This window comes from Brassica oleracea, chromosome C1 (assembly GCF_000695525.1).
Source record: "Brassica oleracea var. oleracea cultivar TO1000 chromosome C1, BOL, whole genome shotgun sequence".
Lineage (NCBI taxonomy): Eukaryota > Viridiplantae > Streptophyta > Magnoliopsida > Brassicales > Brassicaceae > Brassica > Brassica oleracea.
This window is the reverse complement of record NC_027748.1, coordinates 39,422,541-39,439,779: the sequence shown is the minus strand read 5'-3', so window position 1 is coordinate 39,439,779 and position 17,239 is coordinate 39,422,541. Positions and strand designations below refer to the sequence as shown.

The following is a 17,239-nucleotide window of genomic DNA, read 5'->3' as shown; positions in this document are numbered from 1 at the left end:
TTATTCCTTAAAATGAGAAACTATAAAAGAAAGCGAAATTTCAAAATTATGAATTGAATTGAAAAAAAAAAAACACAAGACACACCAATAACCATGTTTCCTTGCAAGTGGAGTCAACTGGTTAACAAATCTAAACGACTGATAACAAGATAGGAAGCCACCATTATAACGCATTCGTTAAAGCAGTTGCTAAACACTGATCAGCATTTCTTACTCGTCCCCCACGCTAGCTTCGACCGGACTTGAAGAGACAGGAACGGTAGCGGTATCCTTCTTACCAGTGGACACGCCTGGTAAGTAACGAAAGTAACTCTGTAACTTACCATCCTTCACTAGCTGCATTGCTTTATCAATCTTTCCTTCACCCACCAAACCATCGATCACTGGTTTATACATGTTGGGGCGAGACAGAACCTTGTGCCTAATAGCTTCTTCCGACATCTCAACCGCTCTATCAAGATCCCCTTTCTTACAAACGAGAGGGATCAACAAACAGTAAGTCACAGTATCAGGAACCAAACCGTTCTCCTTCATCTCATCGTACCATTTCAAAGCCTCCTCGATATTATTATCGCCGCGGTAACCGGTGATGAAAGCATTGTACGTATGAACATCAGGAGAGATCCCTTCGGCTCTCATAACACCAGTGAGTTCAACCGCATCCGCAAACTTCTTGTTCCTCGTCAAACCTCTCACTCTCGAGTTATAACTCCTAATGTTGGGAACAAGGTCCTTCGACTTCATCAAATCCCAAATCCTATCTCCTTCAGCAAACAAATCCCTCCTATAAAACTCCTCCAACAACGTATTGAAAGTGATCATATCAGGCTCAAGCCCGTTCCTCTCAACCTCCTCCAAGATCGACAATATATCCTCCATCGAGCCTTTACGACAAACCGCCTTGATCATTGTATTATAAGTGACGAGATCAGGAGTGATACCTAGCTTCTCCGGCAACTCCTTGAACACCTTCATAGCCTCATCGACCTTCCTCGAATTAACATAAGCCGATAAAAGCGCGTTGAACGACTTGTTGGTCCTTTCGCAGTTTAGCTCAGGCATTTCGTCGAACAGCTTGTGGGCGTGATCGGCCATTCCTGAGTATCCGTAGAGAAGCATCATACGGATGACGAAATCTTCGGACTTTATGTCTTCGTACTTCTTCTGGTGCTGGAGGACCTCGTCGATGATCGAGAACTTGTTCGCCTCCCTGAGACGGCGGATGAAGGCGCTGTAGAGTCCGTGGACTTGGCGGAAGCTCTGGGACTCGCAGGATCTTTTGAATTTCTCTACTTTCTTCGTCAAGTTTGAATCTTTCGTTGGCTTTGAGTCGTTCGAGGACATCACTGCGTCTCCTCCGGCGACGGAGGCGGGAGAAGCTGTGGGTTTCTTAGATTTTTTGACGAACTTATTGGATTTGGTTTGGGTTCTGGGTTTTGCGGTGGTCTTGACGGTGGAGATGGGAGATTCTTTGAAGATTCCATGGAGGCGAGTGTACAGCGAGGAGCCCACTTTGCTCATTGCTCTTCGTGCAGGTTGAAATGTGAGTGTGAGGGTTTTGGGTTTTGGACAGAGACGAATAGCTAGGTCTAGACAAAATAGAACCGCGTGCCGTTTTGCTATGCAAGGAGTCAAGGACCCTCTCTCTCGACTACGCAGCGTTTTTCTTGTAAAATCATCGGTTGTGCGCTGCTTTTATATTGCAATCACCAACTGCATACCATACCGTTAAGGCGTTAACGAAAGGAGGAAATACTATATATATTTTTTTTTTTTTCACTGAAATTTTTATTAAACCAAAGCCCAAACGGGCAGAGTTTTACACTATAATACCAAGGCCCAAACATGGGCTACACAAACATAACAAAGACCAACACAAAGGCCCAGTCTATACAAAACTCTCGAGGACAAAGGCCCATCAAGAGAAAAACCGTCGAGGAAGAAACGATCGGTCATCCAGGACGTGTTCTAACGCCGATCGATAGAGAAACACGCGTCAAGGTAAGGATGCATCATCTTTCTCCGGAGTCAGAGAGGAGGCGCTACGACGGAGCTCCACAAACAGCAGAGACCAACCAGAGAAGAAGGTCGTTCAAATAGAACCGCCTTCACCCAATCGAAGTCGAGAAACCTAATCTGACAGATCAATCGTTTCATCAAATAAACTTAACCGTCTACAATCGAACCAACAAATCTTCGATTTTCCTGGAAGGTAGAACATACATCTTTTATGATAAAAATAAGCTTGAAGATGAAACATCCTACGCGAGGGAAAGGAAAGAGCAATCGAAGAGTCGGATCAAGAGTCAGTTGAAACAGAAGACGACAGAAACGATGATCGAACAAAAACCAGGAAAAAACTCCAGAAAAGACTGGAGAGCAAGCCGGCCGACGTCACCGAAGAACTAGTCAACGTCGCCAGAGTCAAAAGCCGGACAACAACTTCCGAGGAGATGGAGCGTCGCCGGAGAGGAAATACTATTTACAGATGTGTAAACTTCTCGACTGCATGCCATTTTATTAGTAAAACCATTTTTCTTTTTTTTTGTCACAAAGTAAAACCATTAACTGCATATCGTTTTTTAGGCATTAACAACAAAAAGAATGGAATAAGTCTAAATTTCTCAAAATTCAAAGAAAGCACACAAACACAAAGGTAGTTTGGTTATTCGAACACTGGTCTCACAGTGTGCAACAACAAGACACTTAAGAGAGGAAACATAGACTCAGGTAGAGAAGCTTGCTAATGAACTACTCTTTCGAAGAGAGATGTAGCTTGAACTGTAAATAATCGTTCTTCTTGGCGAGTTCAACAATCTCCTCAGCTTCATCTTTCTTTGATCCTTTCACCAATTCATCAACTACCTCTTGCATGATGTCCCCATCGACAAGTAGACGCTTAGTGAATATCTCCTTGCAGAGCTCAAAAGCCGACTCCAAATCACCAGCCTTGCACATTGCAGGAAGCAACGTGGAAAAGAGCAATTTCATTGGGCGAAAACCGTTCTTCTCTAACTCCTTGTACCACGTTTTGGCTTCATCCATTTTTCCTGCACCGGCACATCCTCTAACCATGGCAGTGAACGTGAATACATCAGGTTTGATCCCATTACCCTTAAGTTCGTCAAAGAGATTAACCATCTCTTCTGATTTCATCTCCAAGGCTAATCCTAACAACCGAGCATTGTAACTACGTATGTCCCTTGCAAGATCCTTCTCCACCATTCTAGCCCATATCTCCTCTCCCAGCTCAAAATGCCCTTTTGTATAAGTCTCATGTAAAAGCAAGTTGTAGGTGAAATGATCAGGTTTCAGACCCTTGTTCTCAATCTCATCAATCAACGCAATAGCTTCCGACAAAGAACCCTTTCCGCACAACCCCTTGATCAGAGTATTGTAAGACGCAATATCTGGTTGGATCGAGAGTTTACCTGGCAACTCCTTGAAGATACTTTCGAGCAAATCGAACTTCTTGGAGTTCACAGACGCATTCAGCAAAGCGTTGAAAGACAACACTGACCTCTTGCAGTTTCTCTCAGGCATTCCGTCGAACACCTTCTGTGCATTCTCAAACATACCAGCTCGTCCGTAGAGATTGATGATCCTCGCCACGAATCCTTCCTTTGACATGTTATGGTACTTGTTCTGCTCCTCCAGGATCTCCTCGATCCACTCAAACTTCTTGGCTGCGGCGAGGCGGCGGACGGTTCTCTCATAGACGGCTATGTTCTTCCGGAACCACTCCGTTTCGGAAGCCTTTTTGAACTTCTCCGTGATGTACTTAGGGTCTTGTTCGTCGTTTACGAGGGTGATTAGGGACGGTGTTCGTTGCGAGGTTGCGGCTGCAGCAGCGGTAGCGGCGGAGAAAAAGCGGCCGCTCGTGGGGGTGTTGAAGTTGTTGGTGGCACGGAGGAGAAGGCGAGACAGAGACGACATCCTTTGTTTGGTGTGTGAAAGGATTTGTCTTTGTTTAGGTCGGAATGTCCCAAAGGTTTTAAGGGTTTCAGGGGAACAGCTTCTTTAAATTAGGTTTGCGACATTAGAAGGATTAGAAAGAAAATGAACCGGGAGTGGTAGTTTTGTAAAACACACGACTCATTTTTACTTTGGTCTTTAATTTATTATTCGGAATTGAGAGTTATAAACAATAAACCCTAAACCATAAACCCTAAACCTTAAACCCTAAACTTTAAACCCTAAACCATAAACAATAAACCCTAAACCCTAAACCCTAAACTGTAAATCCTAAACTCTAAACCCTAAACCCTAAAATTTAAACCCTAAACCCTAAATCTTAAACCTCACCCTTTAATTCTAATCCCTAAGCTTGTGACTTTTGATAAAACATTAAGTGTTATTTTTGTGATTTTGATCTTGAATGCTAGTTTGGGAACATAAAATGCTATTTTTATCTTTTTATCTATAATAAATTGTATTTTCTTTATCAATAAAAAAGTGGTTGATTAATTTCATTTGGTGTTTTACTAAGAGAGAATACGATGAGCATACCTAAATGGCTGAACTGGACTCTGGAGACTCCTATAGAGCTCAATGGAAGCTTCCCTCACTACGTATTTTAGAAGGAATGTAAACTTCTGATAAAAACGAGAGTGAGTGAACTGAGAGTGCTTCGATCTCAAACTTCACTCCTCTTTTCAGCATCGATTCAAGTTCCAACCTTTAAAAGACCAAGTCGTGTTAGTTTTGTGCTTTTGGATGATATGTGAATACAAAAAAGACATGGAAGTTTGATGATACCTCCATTGTGGCATTTCACGCTTCAGGTAGCATCTAAGCAACATTGCTTCAGTTCTTTTCTTATCTGTGAGTGATAATTGCCCAGTCTAAGAAAAGCTGTGAATAAGGGACAAATAAAAATGTTTAGTGATCTTACCTTCTTCTGTCAAGGGCAAGAGACACTGTTGGGGAACACCGTATATCTCAGAGTCTGAAGGAAAAGCTCCCAGCCATTTCATCTCTGGTGCTCGTAGTGATTCTATATCATAGGCCATTTGCTTACAGAAAGACAAAAAAAAAAGTAAAACAATTATCAGTTTGAAATGGGTCAAAGCCATTCAACAAGACAACAGAGGCGATGAAAGTTTAGAATTAAATCATCTCTACTCTATAACAGAAACTAACCATGGAGCCAAAACGGTATGTGGCTAAGATTTCAAAGCCATATGGATCACAGTCGACTAGACAATGCACAGGTAGTTGTAGCTTCTCCATCAGGAGTCGTAAGAACCTGGTGAGAATCGATGTTATTCAATGATAAATTCGTCAATAAAGGAGAATGTCTGATACTAGTATTCCAAGAACGTGGAATTAAGTTCTGTACCTTCTTGTAGAGACATCAGGATAGCCTCTTCCCTACCAAAAACAATCATACCTTTGATGTGAAATAAAACCCAGAGGGAACGAAAAAGGAAAACTAGGCAAAACTTTAAGCATTAAGAATGAATAAATTGCAGTGCTTACTGTGACAACGATGCAGCGGTTCGTCTTACAAAACATATCATTTGCTAAACGCTGGAATACTGTTAACCGTGGATCAAGTGACTGATCAGTTGGTAAGTCATGAAGAAAGAAAAGTATCTTCTGGTTACTATATAGGTATAGACGGTTTACCTGTTTCTTTTTCCACCACCAGTATGTACTCTGCCAAACTAACAATATCTACAAGCAGGAAGATGACATCAAATTATCAGTCTCGATCACAATATTGTCAGCTTATATAAAGATATGGATTCTCTAGAGAGTATACAGTTGTATACTATAGTTACAAAAATGCTGCCATCTATGTGACTTTAACCACAGACCTCAGAACTTCAAAAGACCACATCAGCAGGCATTAGAACAGATGAAAAGAAAAATATTATTCACTAACATATCATACCTTCGACTTCCTCTACAGGAACAGGAACGGGAAATGCCTGTCAAATAAAATCACTTGTAGAGTCATACTTCCAGATGCCAAAACAAAAAAAAAAACTAAATCTTATATTCCAGTCTTACAGTACTCAGGCTGCTTAAACAATCAAACTTCCTTCCAGCTTCCCTAAACTTTAACCACCCCATCACCAACCTACAACACAAAGTGGATCTTAAAACAAGGACATGCCTCCTGATAGAAGCACTGTAATCGCTGTCAGAAGTACCCACCCATTTCCAACAGACACCTGCAAAACATATCACATGAATCAAAAGAGTGATCACATACTGATATTCAAATTGAAGGTGAACAATATTTCCAAGTACTAACCACATTCAAGTTGTACCGACTACACTGGAAAAGAATGCATATATCAGCAATTGCCCGGTCTACAACAGATTGTGCTGTGGAGCAGACAAACACAGTGTTACTAAAAGACCAAGAACACAACAAGAGTGATGCAGAATCATATTCAAAGACACTAATAACTAAAGGTGCAAATTATGCCCTTCCAAAATTTACCTTTGAATGCTGATGGATGCATATAGTAGATATCCCTTTTGGATCCATGTCTATTTTCTTGAAGAAGTTGTTGAACTATCAACAATACTCTTAGCAACATATCTGAAAGGTAAAAAACATCACATGAAAATGCTTCATTGACTCGTTACTCCGATCAAGATATGACTCTGAACCTGAGTCGACTCACCGATTCTATAGGTTTGCGATCTCTTCCTAAGCGTGAGAATCTCCCGACCTTTCGGTTCATCGGAGCTGCAAAAACTGAACACAGCAGAAGCGAATGGTAAACTTATGATGTATCAGTTCAGATTCTTAGTTCTAGAATCGCTCGATCCAAGGCCAAGCACGTAACAAATTGAAAATCGAAGGGGAAGAGAGACGAACCAATCTGCTTCTGGATCGTTGCAGTAGTTTCTGAATCGATTAATGGCAATTTCTGGAGATTTTCCCTCGGCTAGATCTTCGACGATCGATCGAGTAAACTCTGGTTTCAAAAACACGAATCATAGTGATTGAACAACGAAATCATTCAACCTAGAACTAAGCGTACGATTCGAAAATTAGGGTTTGTAATTTGAGATCTATGTTACCTTTGATCTTTCGAAGCAGATTAGTCGTCTCCGAAATTTGAAAATTTCCCTCCATCCTTCTTCGTATTCTTTTCCTTTTCAGAACTGAGAATGTAATTGGCGAGGAGAAGGGGAAGGGAAGGGTACGAAGTGCTTGCCGTTATAAGCTTAAAATTAGAACATGCGTGCCGCTTTATTACTACCTTCGCTATGAAAAACTCCGTGACGTAGTTGTTTGTTACGCACACAATCCTTTAACTGACATGTTGTTTATAAAACGCGTGGGCGCGTAACGTTTTTTGGGCGTACTGACGTCATCTTTTTGCGACCGTTGATGCACGTAAGGTAAATTAGATAGATAGGGATAGACATGTAGGCCGAAGCCCGTAGCCCGAGCCCGCCCAGCCCTAAAAATTACTGGGCTTGGACTTAGCTTTATAAGCCCAAAAAAAGTGGGCCTTTCGGGCTAAGCCCATTTGGACTTTGGGAATTTTGGGCTTAAGTCCGTTTGGGATAGGGCCGGCCCGAAAACCCAAAATTTATATTTTAGCGTAAATATTATCCTTCTTTCTTGTAATCCAAACTATTATCAGTATTGATATATTATTTTAATATTTTTATCTAAATTCTAATAAAGCAAATATAAAAGGCTTTAATGCACTTTATTGTTTCATCATTACAAGTGTTACATTTTAAATTTTACAAAAGTACATTTTTTTTATATACAACATGTTTTTATTTTCAAAATATAAAGTATAAAACGTTTGACCATGTTTATCATAAATTTTGTTCTCTTATATTTTTTTTTAATTGATATTTGATTATTTAAATCTTATTAAATTTGGTTTGTGTATAAAATGTTTTTAAAACATATGAAAAAATAAAAAAATTGTGATAGACAAGAAAATTTTAAACTCACTTTATATTTTTTTATTTTTTAAAAATGAAACTCTTTTTTTAATGAAAATTTACATGTATTAAAACGATGGAAGTGACAATGACAAATTATTTTTCGAAAAGCCCACAAAAGCCCGAAAAACCCTGTAACCCTATAAGGGCCGGGCCGGACTTTGAATTCTAGGCCTAAATTATTTTCGGATCGAGCCGGACTGGGCTTAAATATTTACGGGCTTATCGGGTTTGGACCGGACCGGACCGGGCCAGTCCGAATTGACACCCCTAGATAGGGATGATTAAGATTCAGTGGTCGAGATTTATTCATGAGTTATATTCTCGGGCACGTGAGGAAAGTACCGAAAAATGCATGAATCTATGCTATACAATTATTTAATCTTTTCTTCTCTCTCATATATCACCTTATAGCTTAAAGAATACAACATTCATTTTTATATCATCTGATAGCGAATTTATATTGATAATAATCGATTATAAAACAACAAGAAACTAGAAGATTATCCGCGCGCATGAGTTCTTATAATAATATTTGTTTATGAAATGATTTTAAAATTTTGCTATACTATAATCTTTATCGATTATAAAATGATGAATACAAATGTTGGTCTTTTAATTATATCATCGTTTATGAAGAGTTAAGTTAGTACATCTCATTTTAATTATTTTTAAATCTTCATATTCACAAAAGGAAATTAAGTTTTGCGGCTGACACAAATCACCAAAATCAAATAGGCAACATCGATTGTATAATGACGAAAAGAGATTAAGTTTTATGCTCTCGATTTGTTTACTACTGACTCCGTAAGTGATTTCATTTTCTACCTCTATAGAATTGTGCTTTTGTTATTGTCTTTGTTTTATTGATATGAGTTAATTTTTTTTTAACTTCTCTTATGAATTCAGTGAATTACATAAGTGTCAATTAAAAAAATGGGCATCTGTAAAAATTAGTTTCACTCCATATACATATCTAAGAATCAAAATTTTGAAAAAAATCACTGGTAAACTATATTAACAGGTTAGTGTTCAAATCTAATATATCAAACTGTTATAGAATATAAGTGCAAACTCGAAATATAAATGTTTGTCTAGTATATATTCACCAACTCGGTCTAAAAATCATCTAATTAAAACAACAAAACATATTACTTATTTCACCAGTTCAGGTAATATCTAAATCCGAACGGGTAATATCCGAACCCGAATGGATATCCGAAGATAACCAAACATAAGTATACTTAACTTTATATTTGTAGTTTATTTCTCTCATTTTATTCAAAATATTTATATTAATGATTCTTATTGGAGAAAAAGACAAAATAGCACTAAATCAAGTTTTTGTTCCCAAACTAGCACTCAAAGTCAAAAGTCACAAAAATAGCACTTAATGTTTTATCAAAAGTCACAAATTTAGAGTTTAGAGTTAAAGGATGGGGTTTAGAATTTAGGGTTTAGGGTTTACAGTTTAGGGTTTAGGGTTTAGGGTTTAGAGTTTAGGGTTTAGGGTTTAGAATTGAGAAATGAGGTTTTGGGGATAAGATATAAACTTAGAAAGGTGATATTTTGGTCATTTTAGTTTTTGAGTGCTATTTTTGTGATATAAACTTAGAAATGTGCTATTTTGGACATTTGCCCTTCTTATTGCTCAAAATTAGATAATATACATATAATTATGACAAAATCATTTGATACTCACTTAAAATACATATCAAGTTCTTGTTACTTGCATTAACAAAAATTTGCATCTAAAATAACAACTAAATTAGTGTCTTTCTATTTTTAAAGTTTTATTTCCAAACCTATTAATAGTTTAATCTTTTAAAAATTAAAAAACAGTTAAGTTAAAATATATTTTAAATACAAAAAACTTAAAAAATGAATAATCTATTTATTTTTTCTTCAAAATTTAAATATCCGAACTCAACCCAAAATATCTGAACCCGAACATAAAATACCCAAACCGACTCGAAGTGTAGAAATACCCGAACGGGTTCTATACCTTTATGCTGAAATATCTGATACAAATCTGAACGTGTATCCGAACGCCTACCCCTATGATATATGATCATCTATGTCTTGTTTGAACAAAAAAAAGTTAAACCATTGATCACAAAAATTTTAATGTGGGACTTTTACTATTTTTAGTAATTTATAGTCGTTTTTAAAAATTCAAAATATAACATATAAGAAAAAATATAATTGTTTTTATTATATGCTTAATGTGATTGTTTAATTTCTTTTAATTGTATAAAATTAAACAGAAAAAGAGAGAGGTTAGAAATTGTTTTATAAAATATTTATTATTCATAATCATTAATTGTCATATATATGATAACCATATTAGGTAATTCCGTAGCTTTTATTTAAGGAAATAAAAAATATTATTTTGTACACTATTAATTAATTTGATCGTTAGTTTAATAAATGCATATTTTATATTTATATGGACCAACTTATTTTTCTAACAATTCTAAGAATCATTCTCGTGATGACACGTGGCTACGAAAACATGTTGTAATGCTCCAAGATTAATATATAGGGGATTATAAAACAACAAGAGAAATGACCTCATATAGCCATAATCCAACTTTATCTTCCCAATTTAGATTTCAGGTTCAAATATCACAAAAATGTTTCATTTAAGATGACATTTAACTATATTTCCATCAAAATTATATGACCTAAATTTGATATTAATAAAAGTTAAAAACATTTCAAAAATTTGCACCATCGTTTGTCGTCGTCTCCACCATCGTTCGTCGTCGTCGTCTCCGCTTCGTCATAGCATCTCATCGTCCTTCAGTTTCGTTTCTCAGCATCTCTGCATCTTCAAGGCACCATCATTTCTTATCGATGATTAGTTAGTTCCGATTCAGTGTATAATTCGATGATATATCAGATCTCTGTGATTTTGTGGATCAGTTTGATCTGATATGTTGTTGTGATTGGATTTTTCGAGTTGTTTTGTGCTTTTGTGGATCACTGATATGTTGTTGTTGTTATTGTATTTTCGATTTGTTCTGTGATTTTGTGGATCACTAATGCGTTGTTGTTATTGGATTTTCGAGTTGTTTTGAAGATTAAGTTAACAAATTGATTCGTACTGTCGTCATCTTCACTTTCTAGGCTTACAATTTTTATTAGTTTTTTTGGAATTTTTAATTCAAATGTCTCTGATACACATTTGGTTGATCTTTTTAACAGGTTTTCGAAATATGGTTGAAAACATAACCTTGAGTTATAGAATTTCTTTGGAGTTGAAAAGCACAATTGAAGATGTTCATCCAAACTCCATTGGAAACACTCGCCAACTAAGAAGTTTCATCGGCAATATTAGAGTATTTGAAGGAATCTGTCGGTTGGGGCAATTCTCCTAAATAAACCTATTTAAGTTTCTATCTCAAAAATAGCCCCTCATACTAGAAATCAGATTAATAGCCTTCATTAATAGATCAAAAGTCTAAACTACCCTCTCACTAATTAAGCTTAAGAAAAACAGAGTTGACAAACGCCGAAGAGATTCGACGTCTCCACCATCACCACCTTCTTCTCTCGACGATGCCGGAGATAAATCACGGCGAATCTACAAACCGTCGGCACTCTTATCGGTCGAAAATCGAACTAAGCCATGTAAGTATTGAATGTTTCCAATTCAAAATCAAAATTAGGGTTGTTAATTGAAAAATTGAGTGTTTCACAAATGGATGTTTAATGTTTCCTTGTTTACTTTGAATTTGAGAAGAAAAATTATTCAAAGAGATTAGTAACTAAGCAACTCTCGTCTCCCTCGCAGAGTTTTCTTCCGTCTCTTCGCCAAGCCTAAGCTTCCATTTCTCTCTAAGATACTCGTTTTCTTCCCAGTCTCTATACTTTTGATTCTTCTTTATTTTTGTGAACTTAAATGTAATCTGATTTTTGTTGATTTGATTACTTGAAGCACCTGGATTCTCCTGATAACAAACCGGATCTTCCTTGGGAGTTTTTAGAGGCCAACAAATCTAACGTCAGTCATTGAATGAATCGCTTTCTTGCTAATGAGAACGACGAAAAAAATTTGCAATGTGTTGACAGAATTGAAGCTTTAGCTAATACGGATTCAAATTCATCTTTCTGTAATACAGATTGTCACCTCTGTTACAATAAATTTTGATGTGTTAAGTTACAATACATTATGTGGAAATCTTTAGTTGTAGGTTCACTAAACCACATACTAGAAGCACGTCCAAATAGGTTTCAAATTCCCTTTTATATTACACTAGATGATAACCCGCGCGCATGCGTGGAGTAAATTTTTTATACTAATGTTTGTTCATTAAATGGTTTTAACATTTTGCAACGCTACAATTTTTATCGATTGTAAAATGACGAATACAAATGTTGGTCTCTTTCATGTATCATCGTTGTTGAAGAATTAACGTATTAAAGCTCATTTTAATTATTTTAAGACTTCATATGCACAAAAGAAAATTAAGTTTTGTAGCTGAAACAAATCAGAAAAACCAGATAGACAACATCGATTATAAAATGACGAAAGAGGATTAGGTTTACTTCTCTCGATTTGTTTACTATTGACTCTCCATAAGTGATTTTATTTTCTACCTCTATAAAATTGTGCTTTCGTTCTCGTTTTTGTTTCACTTCTAGGAGTTTTGTTTCTTTTTTTAACTTCTTCTATGAATTCAGTGAATTACGTAAGTGTTAATTTAAGAAAATGGACACTTGTAAAAATTAGTTCCACTCCAGATACATATCTAAGAATCAAATTTTTGAAGAAAATCACCGGCAAACTTTATTCACAGGTTAGTGGTCAAATTTAATATATCAAGTTGTTATAGAATATAAGTGCAGACTCGAAATATAAATATATGTCTAGTATATATTCACCGGTGGTCTAAAATCATTTAATTCTAGAACAATAAAACAAATTGATTATTTTATTGACCTACGCTTTTGAGGTTTAGTTACTTAAGAGTATACCGATAATATATATATAATACTTTACCTTTCTAGTATATGTAAACTATTTATAAACTAAGAGTTGTTTAATTTATTAAATGATAAAACAGAAAACTTATGATAAATAGTTCAAATTTCTCATTTTTACAATTATAATAGCTAGATAAGACATTAGGGAGAAACAAAAATTAGACGAATGATAAAATCTCTCATTCTTTGAACGAACTCAAAAGGAGGTGAATTAAATCTTGTCATGATATTTCATTAAAAGCTTTTTAGAAATAAAAATATAGACTAAAATATTTATTCTGAATGAAATAATATATATATATATATATATAGTGCTTCCAATATTAAAAATCATTTCGATTTGAAAAAGTGTATTTCTAGGATTTTCAGGATCAAATAACATATTAAAAATCACCTATTTAAACAATAATTTGTATCAATAAAAATATATACATTAAAGCAAACACATAAATCAAAACCAATACATTTTGTTTATTTTATATGGTATATAATTAAAATTTAGTGATATTGACATAGATATATATATATATATAGTATATTTTAATATAAATATTTATTATTGATACGTCCTACTCATATGTTTTATTAATATTTGTATATTTCCTGTAACAAAAATTTAAACCTTTAGTCACAAATTTTTTAATGTGAGATTTATCAATACAAATTTCAAAATTAAAATATTAAGATCTAAATAATTTTCAATGTAAATTTTGAAATTTACATATTTATGTATTTTTATATAGTATATAATTTAATTTAAATGATGTTAATATATATATATATATATATATATATATATATATAATATGAATATCTATTAATGAGAGTTCATATTTATAAGATTTATGATCATTTGTATCTTTCTTGAATAAAAAAAAGGTTGAACAATTGATCACAAAATTTTCAATGCGGAACTTTTGCAATTTTTAGTAATTTAGAGTCGTTTAAAAAATTCAAGATATAATATATAAGAGAAAATATAATTTTTTATTATATGCTTAATCTGATTGTTTAATTTCTTTTAATAATATAAAATTAAACAAAAAAAAGAAAAAACACAAATAGTGTTATCAATTATATATTATTCATAATCATTAATTGTCATATATTTGTTAATTATATTAAATAATTTCACAGCTTTTATTTAAGAAAAGAATTGAAAATATTTTTTTGTAGACTACTAATCAATGTGATAGTTAGTTTAATAAACATCATAATATATTTATATGGACCAACTTATTTTTCTAAGGATTTTAAGAATCTTAGTGATGGCACGTGGCTACGAAAATATGTTGTATTTATATATAGGGAATTGTCCTGTATTTATATAAAAATGTACACCAATTTACTTATATAAAAAGGCATATCCTGTATTTTTCAAACTAAAATACACCAATTGTAACATTTTCATTGTTTTCTTACGTTAAATTAGTAAACAAATGAACAGCATGTCGCGTCGGTGGTTGGATTTAAGATATCTTTTAGTAAATCATATAATACCAACGTAATGTAAGTTATGTAACGTATAAAATAAGTGATAGAACCTAGAGATCCAGAAAAGCTTCGAGCCTAAAAAGCAGTAACCATAGAGGTCATACACTGAAGGAATCACAAAACAGCATAAAGCAAGATTTATTTTTATTCCACGTTCACTACTATTACATTTATAAACATCCTCTATTATTATTAATCATAAACTAAAGAAAATACTTAAAACAGAGAGATATCTCATACTAGTCGAGTTTAGTGAAGCTATCAAGGAGAGTTTCTTCCTCTTGTCCGCCGACCACATAGTCAAGGATCCCCTCTGCCGCTAACTTTACGCCAGAGCCATCGCTGGAGATGGTAGACGACGTCGGAAGGTCGGAGGTCCGGGCGAAGAAGAAAACGGCGGCGAGAAATAGAGCGGTCGAGAGAAATAGAGGCCAGAAGTAAGATAAAACGGTGAGGAAACCTGGAGAGTAAGTGACGAGAGCGACGGTGAGGAGAGAGAACACGAAGGCGAAGATGATGTGGAACTTGAACTTTAATAGCTTCTCTCGGAACTCCATCAAAGATCTGTGAGTTTTGTTTGCTAACCAAACAACAAGAGATAGAAATTAAATGAAAGAGAGAGAGATAGGCAAGTAAGCAAGATCTGCGACTTTTTTTTTTGCTAACCAGGAGAAAGATAGAGAGACAAGAGATAGATATGTAAGAGAGAGAGAGGGAAGCAATATTCATACTTGTGATTTACACTCATGGTCACTTTCTATCATTTTATTACATGTTGGGTCACTTTAAACTACTAGGGTAGTTTTTGTGTGGTTGTTTACATTGTTGCCCTCTAACTTACTTTTTTTTTCTTTTTTATTAATAACTAACTAACTAATTAAATATTAAACCCCCCACTTACAAGAAAAGTCATACAACTGTTTATTTTAAATATAATCTTACGGATTTTTTTCAGATGGTCCATGATTTGATATAAAGCTAAAAACTTTTCTCATCTTAAAATCTAAATCAATATAAAGAATATGGTTAAGATTACATATTTTCCGTTCATTGTTTTATCATAAATATATTCTCTAGCTTATGAACTTTCTATATTTACGCACTCTCTCACTTCATTTGTTTTCCTTTGCATGTTACTTTTTTTTAAAAAGTTCCCAATCCTACAATTATTTGTTCTTTTAACCACAAAAAATAGAAATCAATGATTTGACGACGAGTTTCTTTACTTCGTCACTTCAGCAAATCCAACCGCCATTAACTCCTCGAAGAGCGCCTTGTATGTTGTTGGGCCGTCTTACTAAATCCGTCCCGGAGACACCGTCTTCATCGTCCACCTCCCCCACCTATATTCTTTTCGGCGCCGTTTGAAGTCCTCTTCCTCTCCAAACTCAGCAACCGTAGCTTAGCCATGACGATTTGATGCATTCACCAACTCCAAGGTTTTGACAAAAGGACCAGCTTGTTATGACATGTAATAAGAATTATGTTTATGGATGGTTTGTGGATATGGACACATTAAAACGCATATGGTTAAGAAACATGAAGAGTTCGTACAAGAACTGCATCAGTGTACACATGGATAATTCGTTGAATAACCGCATCAGTGTACACATGGACATTCATAGACGGTGTACACGTGGGCATGCCTAGCCGATGTACACGTATACATAATGGTGTTAAACGAACTCTGAGTCTAATAAAGGTGAATGTACAATGCTGCTTTCAATGAGCTCGGGAGAGATGGAATGCAGATACACGAACCTTACAAACGTTCTAAGGTTAAGATGGGAGAACATATATAGAAACGGAGAGTCATTGGGCTGCATCAACGGGAACTCTACGTTTTTCTCAGCAACTCAAGAAAAGCGGTAAAAGGAGTTTGATGAAGCTGGTGGACATAATAGTGTTAGCATGTTTTGTGTGTTTCAATTGTTACACTAATGACATGTACACTTGTTTATATATCCACATGTACAACGATTATATATCCATTAACAATTAACTAGTCATTCTCAATGTAACCTTAATACAGACTCTACAAAATTTATGCAAAACACAGATTCCAAAACGAAAAATGAAACAAACAGTATTTTCATCAAACCTTACTCTCCACAGAAACCTATGCTTTTTTCCTTATCTATAACAGCTGAGCTTCTTATTACGAAACCAATAATCAAACCTTACACCCCATAGACAGAGAGAATACCAAAAGGTTAAGCTTTTGTATCAGAACATGTTTCAGACCTCCAAGATGATGATGCTTAAAGGCGAAAAGGAAGGAGAAGAAGAAGGGCAATACCATAAGAGCATTCAAATCCTGAAAAGCATCCTGCAAGCTCTTGTCTATGCTCTCCACTGATATTTCTGTCTCCTCAATATCCTAGCCAATCCCACCATCCTCATCGTTCCATTATTGCAACCGTTCTAGACCGTAACGGGAAGCCTCGTTGTGGCTCTTCTCAAATTCCTCCCCTGCCCTGCTTCTCCAATATTTTGTGTCAACTTCTTAAATAAGCCACCGAAATCCCTTTTTCCCTGAAGCCATGTTAACGACAATCGAACCCGAGTTTACTTTGGAACCAGATCCAAGTCGAGTGGAACATAGATTTTGACAGATTTTCTCTTGTTGAGAGAACGCTTGGATGCGGTAATTGGAGCTGGAAAGATTATCGAGAACACCAAACTCATCCATTCTCACCGATTAATGGAGAAGAAAACGATTTCTCTATAATTGATCTTGTGAAAATCATGAAATTGTGTGAAGATGGAAGAGATTCTCTAAATAATGGAAGAGTAATGAAAAGAAAAGGGAGAGGAG

The 17,239-nt window shown here is 35.2% G+C and overlaps 4 protein-coding genes across 6 annotated transcripts; all 4 read right to left on the bottom strand.

Annotated features, from left to right (window-relative positions):
• Positions 1–70: 70 nt before the first annotated feature.
• On the bottom strand, positions 71–1,689 carry LOC106317761 (pentatricopeptide repeat-containing protein At3g13150). The gene has a single exon (XM_013755539.1). The coding sequence runs from the start codon at positions 1,519–1,521 to the stop codon at positions 211–213; it is 1,311 nt and encodes a 436-aa protein (XP_013610993.1). The 5' UTR covers positions 1,522–1,689; the 3' UTR covers positions 71–210.
• On the bottom strand, positions 1,642–7,162 carry LOC106317782 (meiotic recombination protein SPO11-1). 3 transcript variants are annotated; one of them, XM_013755564.1, is made up of 16 exons: positions 7,048–7,162; positions 6,842–6,941; positions 6,645–6,718; positions 6,458–6,559; positions 6,266–6,339; positions 6,166–6,182; positions 6,019–6,088; positions 5,900–5,936; positions 5,632–5,679; positions 5,482–5,540; positions 5,342–5,373; positions 5,143–5,248; positions 4,895–5,015; positions 4,759–4,822; positions 4,510–4,678; positions 1,642–1,713 (listed from the first exon to the last, which is right to left on the bottom strand). In XM_013755564.1, exons 1-15 carry the CDS (start codon positions 7,100–7,102, stop codon positions 4,549–4,551), a joined length of 1,089 nt encoding a protein of 362 aa, XP_013611018.1. In that variant the 5' UTR covers positions 7,103–7,162; the 3' UTR covers positions 1,642–1,713; positions 4,510–4,548. The 3 variants fall into 3 exon arrangements, with proteins under 3 accessions (XP_013611018.1, XP_013611023.1, XP_013611013.1); XM_013755569.1 differs by lacking the exon at positions 1,642–1,713 and adding an exon at positions 1,896–2,136; XM_013755559.1 differs by lacking the exon at positions 1,642–1,713 and having other exon boundaries at positions 4,386–4,678.
• LOC106317771 (pentatricopeptide repeat-containing protein At3g13160, mitochondrial) lies at positions 2,560–4,141 on the bottom strand. Its single transcript, XM_013755548.1, has one exon. The coding sequence runs from the start codon at positions 3,934–3,936 to the stop codon at positions 2,752–2,754; it is 1,185 nt and encodes a 394-aa protein (XP_013611002.1). The 5' UTR covers positions 3,937–4,141; the 3' UTR covers positions 2,560–2,751.
• Positions 7,163–14,535: 7,373 nt separating the features above from the next.
• Positions 14,536–15,163, bottom strand: LOC106294866. The gene has a single exon (XM_013730561.1). It carries the CDS (start codon positions 14,976–14,978, stop codon positions 14,661–14,663), a length of 318 nt encoding a protein of 105 aa, XP_013586015.1. The 5' UTR covers positions 14,979–15,163; the 3' UTR covers positions 14,536–14,660.
• Positions 15,164–17,239: the final 2,076 nt, after the last annotated feature.

Coding starts and splice junctions, on each gene's coding strand:
- LOC106317782 (XM_013755564.1), bottom strand. CDS start 7,102: ATGGAGGGAAATTTTCAAATTTCGGAGACGACTAATCTGCTTCGAAAG. Junction 5,937..6,018: donor GTTTAAGCAGCCTGAGTACT/GTAAGACTGGAA, acceptor TTTATTTGACAG/GCATTTCCCGTTCCTGTTCC. Junction 5,541..5,631: donor GGTGGTGGAAAAAGAAACAG/GTAAACCGTCTA, acceptor CACGGTTAACAG/TATTCCAGCGTTTAGCAAAT.
- LOC106317771 (XM_013755548.1), bottom strand. CDS start 3,936: ATGTCGTCTCTGTCTCGCCTTCTCCTCCGTGCCACCAACAACTTCAAC.
- LOC106317761 (XM_013755539.1), bottom strand. CDS start 1,521: ATGAGCAAAGTGGGCTCCTCGCTGTACACTCGCCTCCATGGAATCTTC.
- LOC106294866 (XM_013730561.1), bottom strand. CDS start 14,978: ATGGAGTTCCGAGAGAAGCTATTAAAGTTCAAGTTCCACATCATCTTC.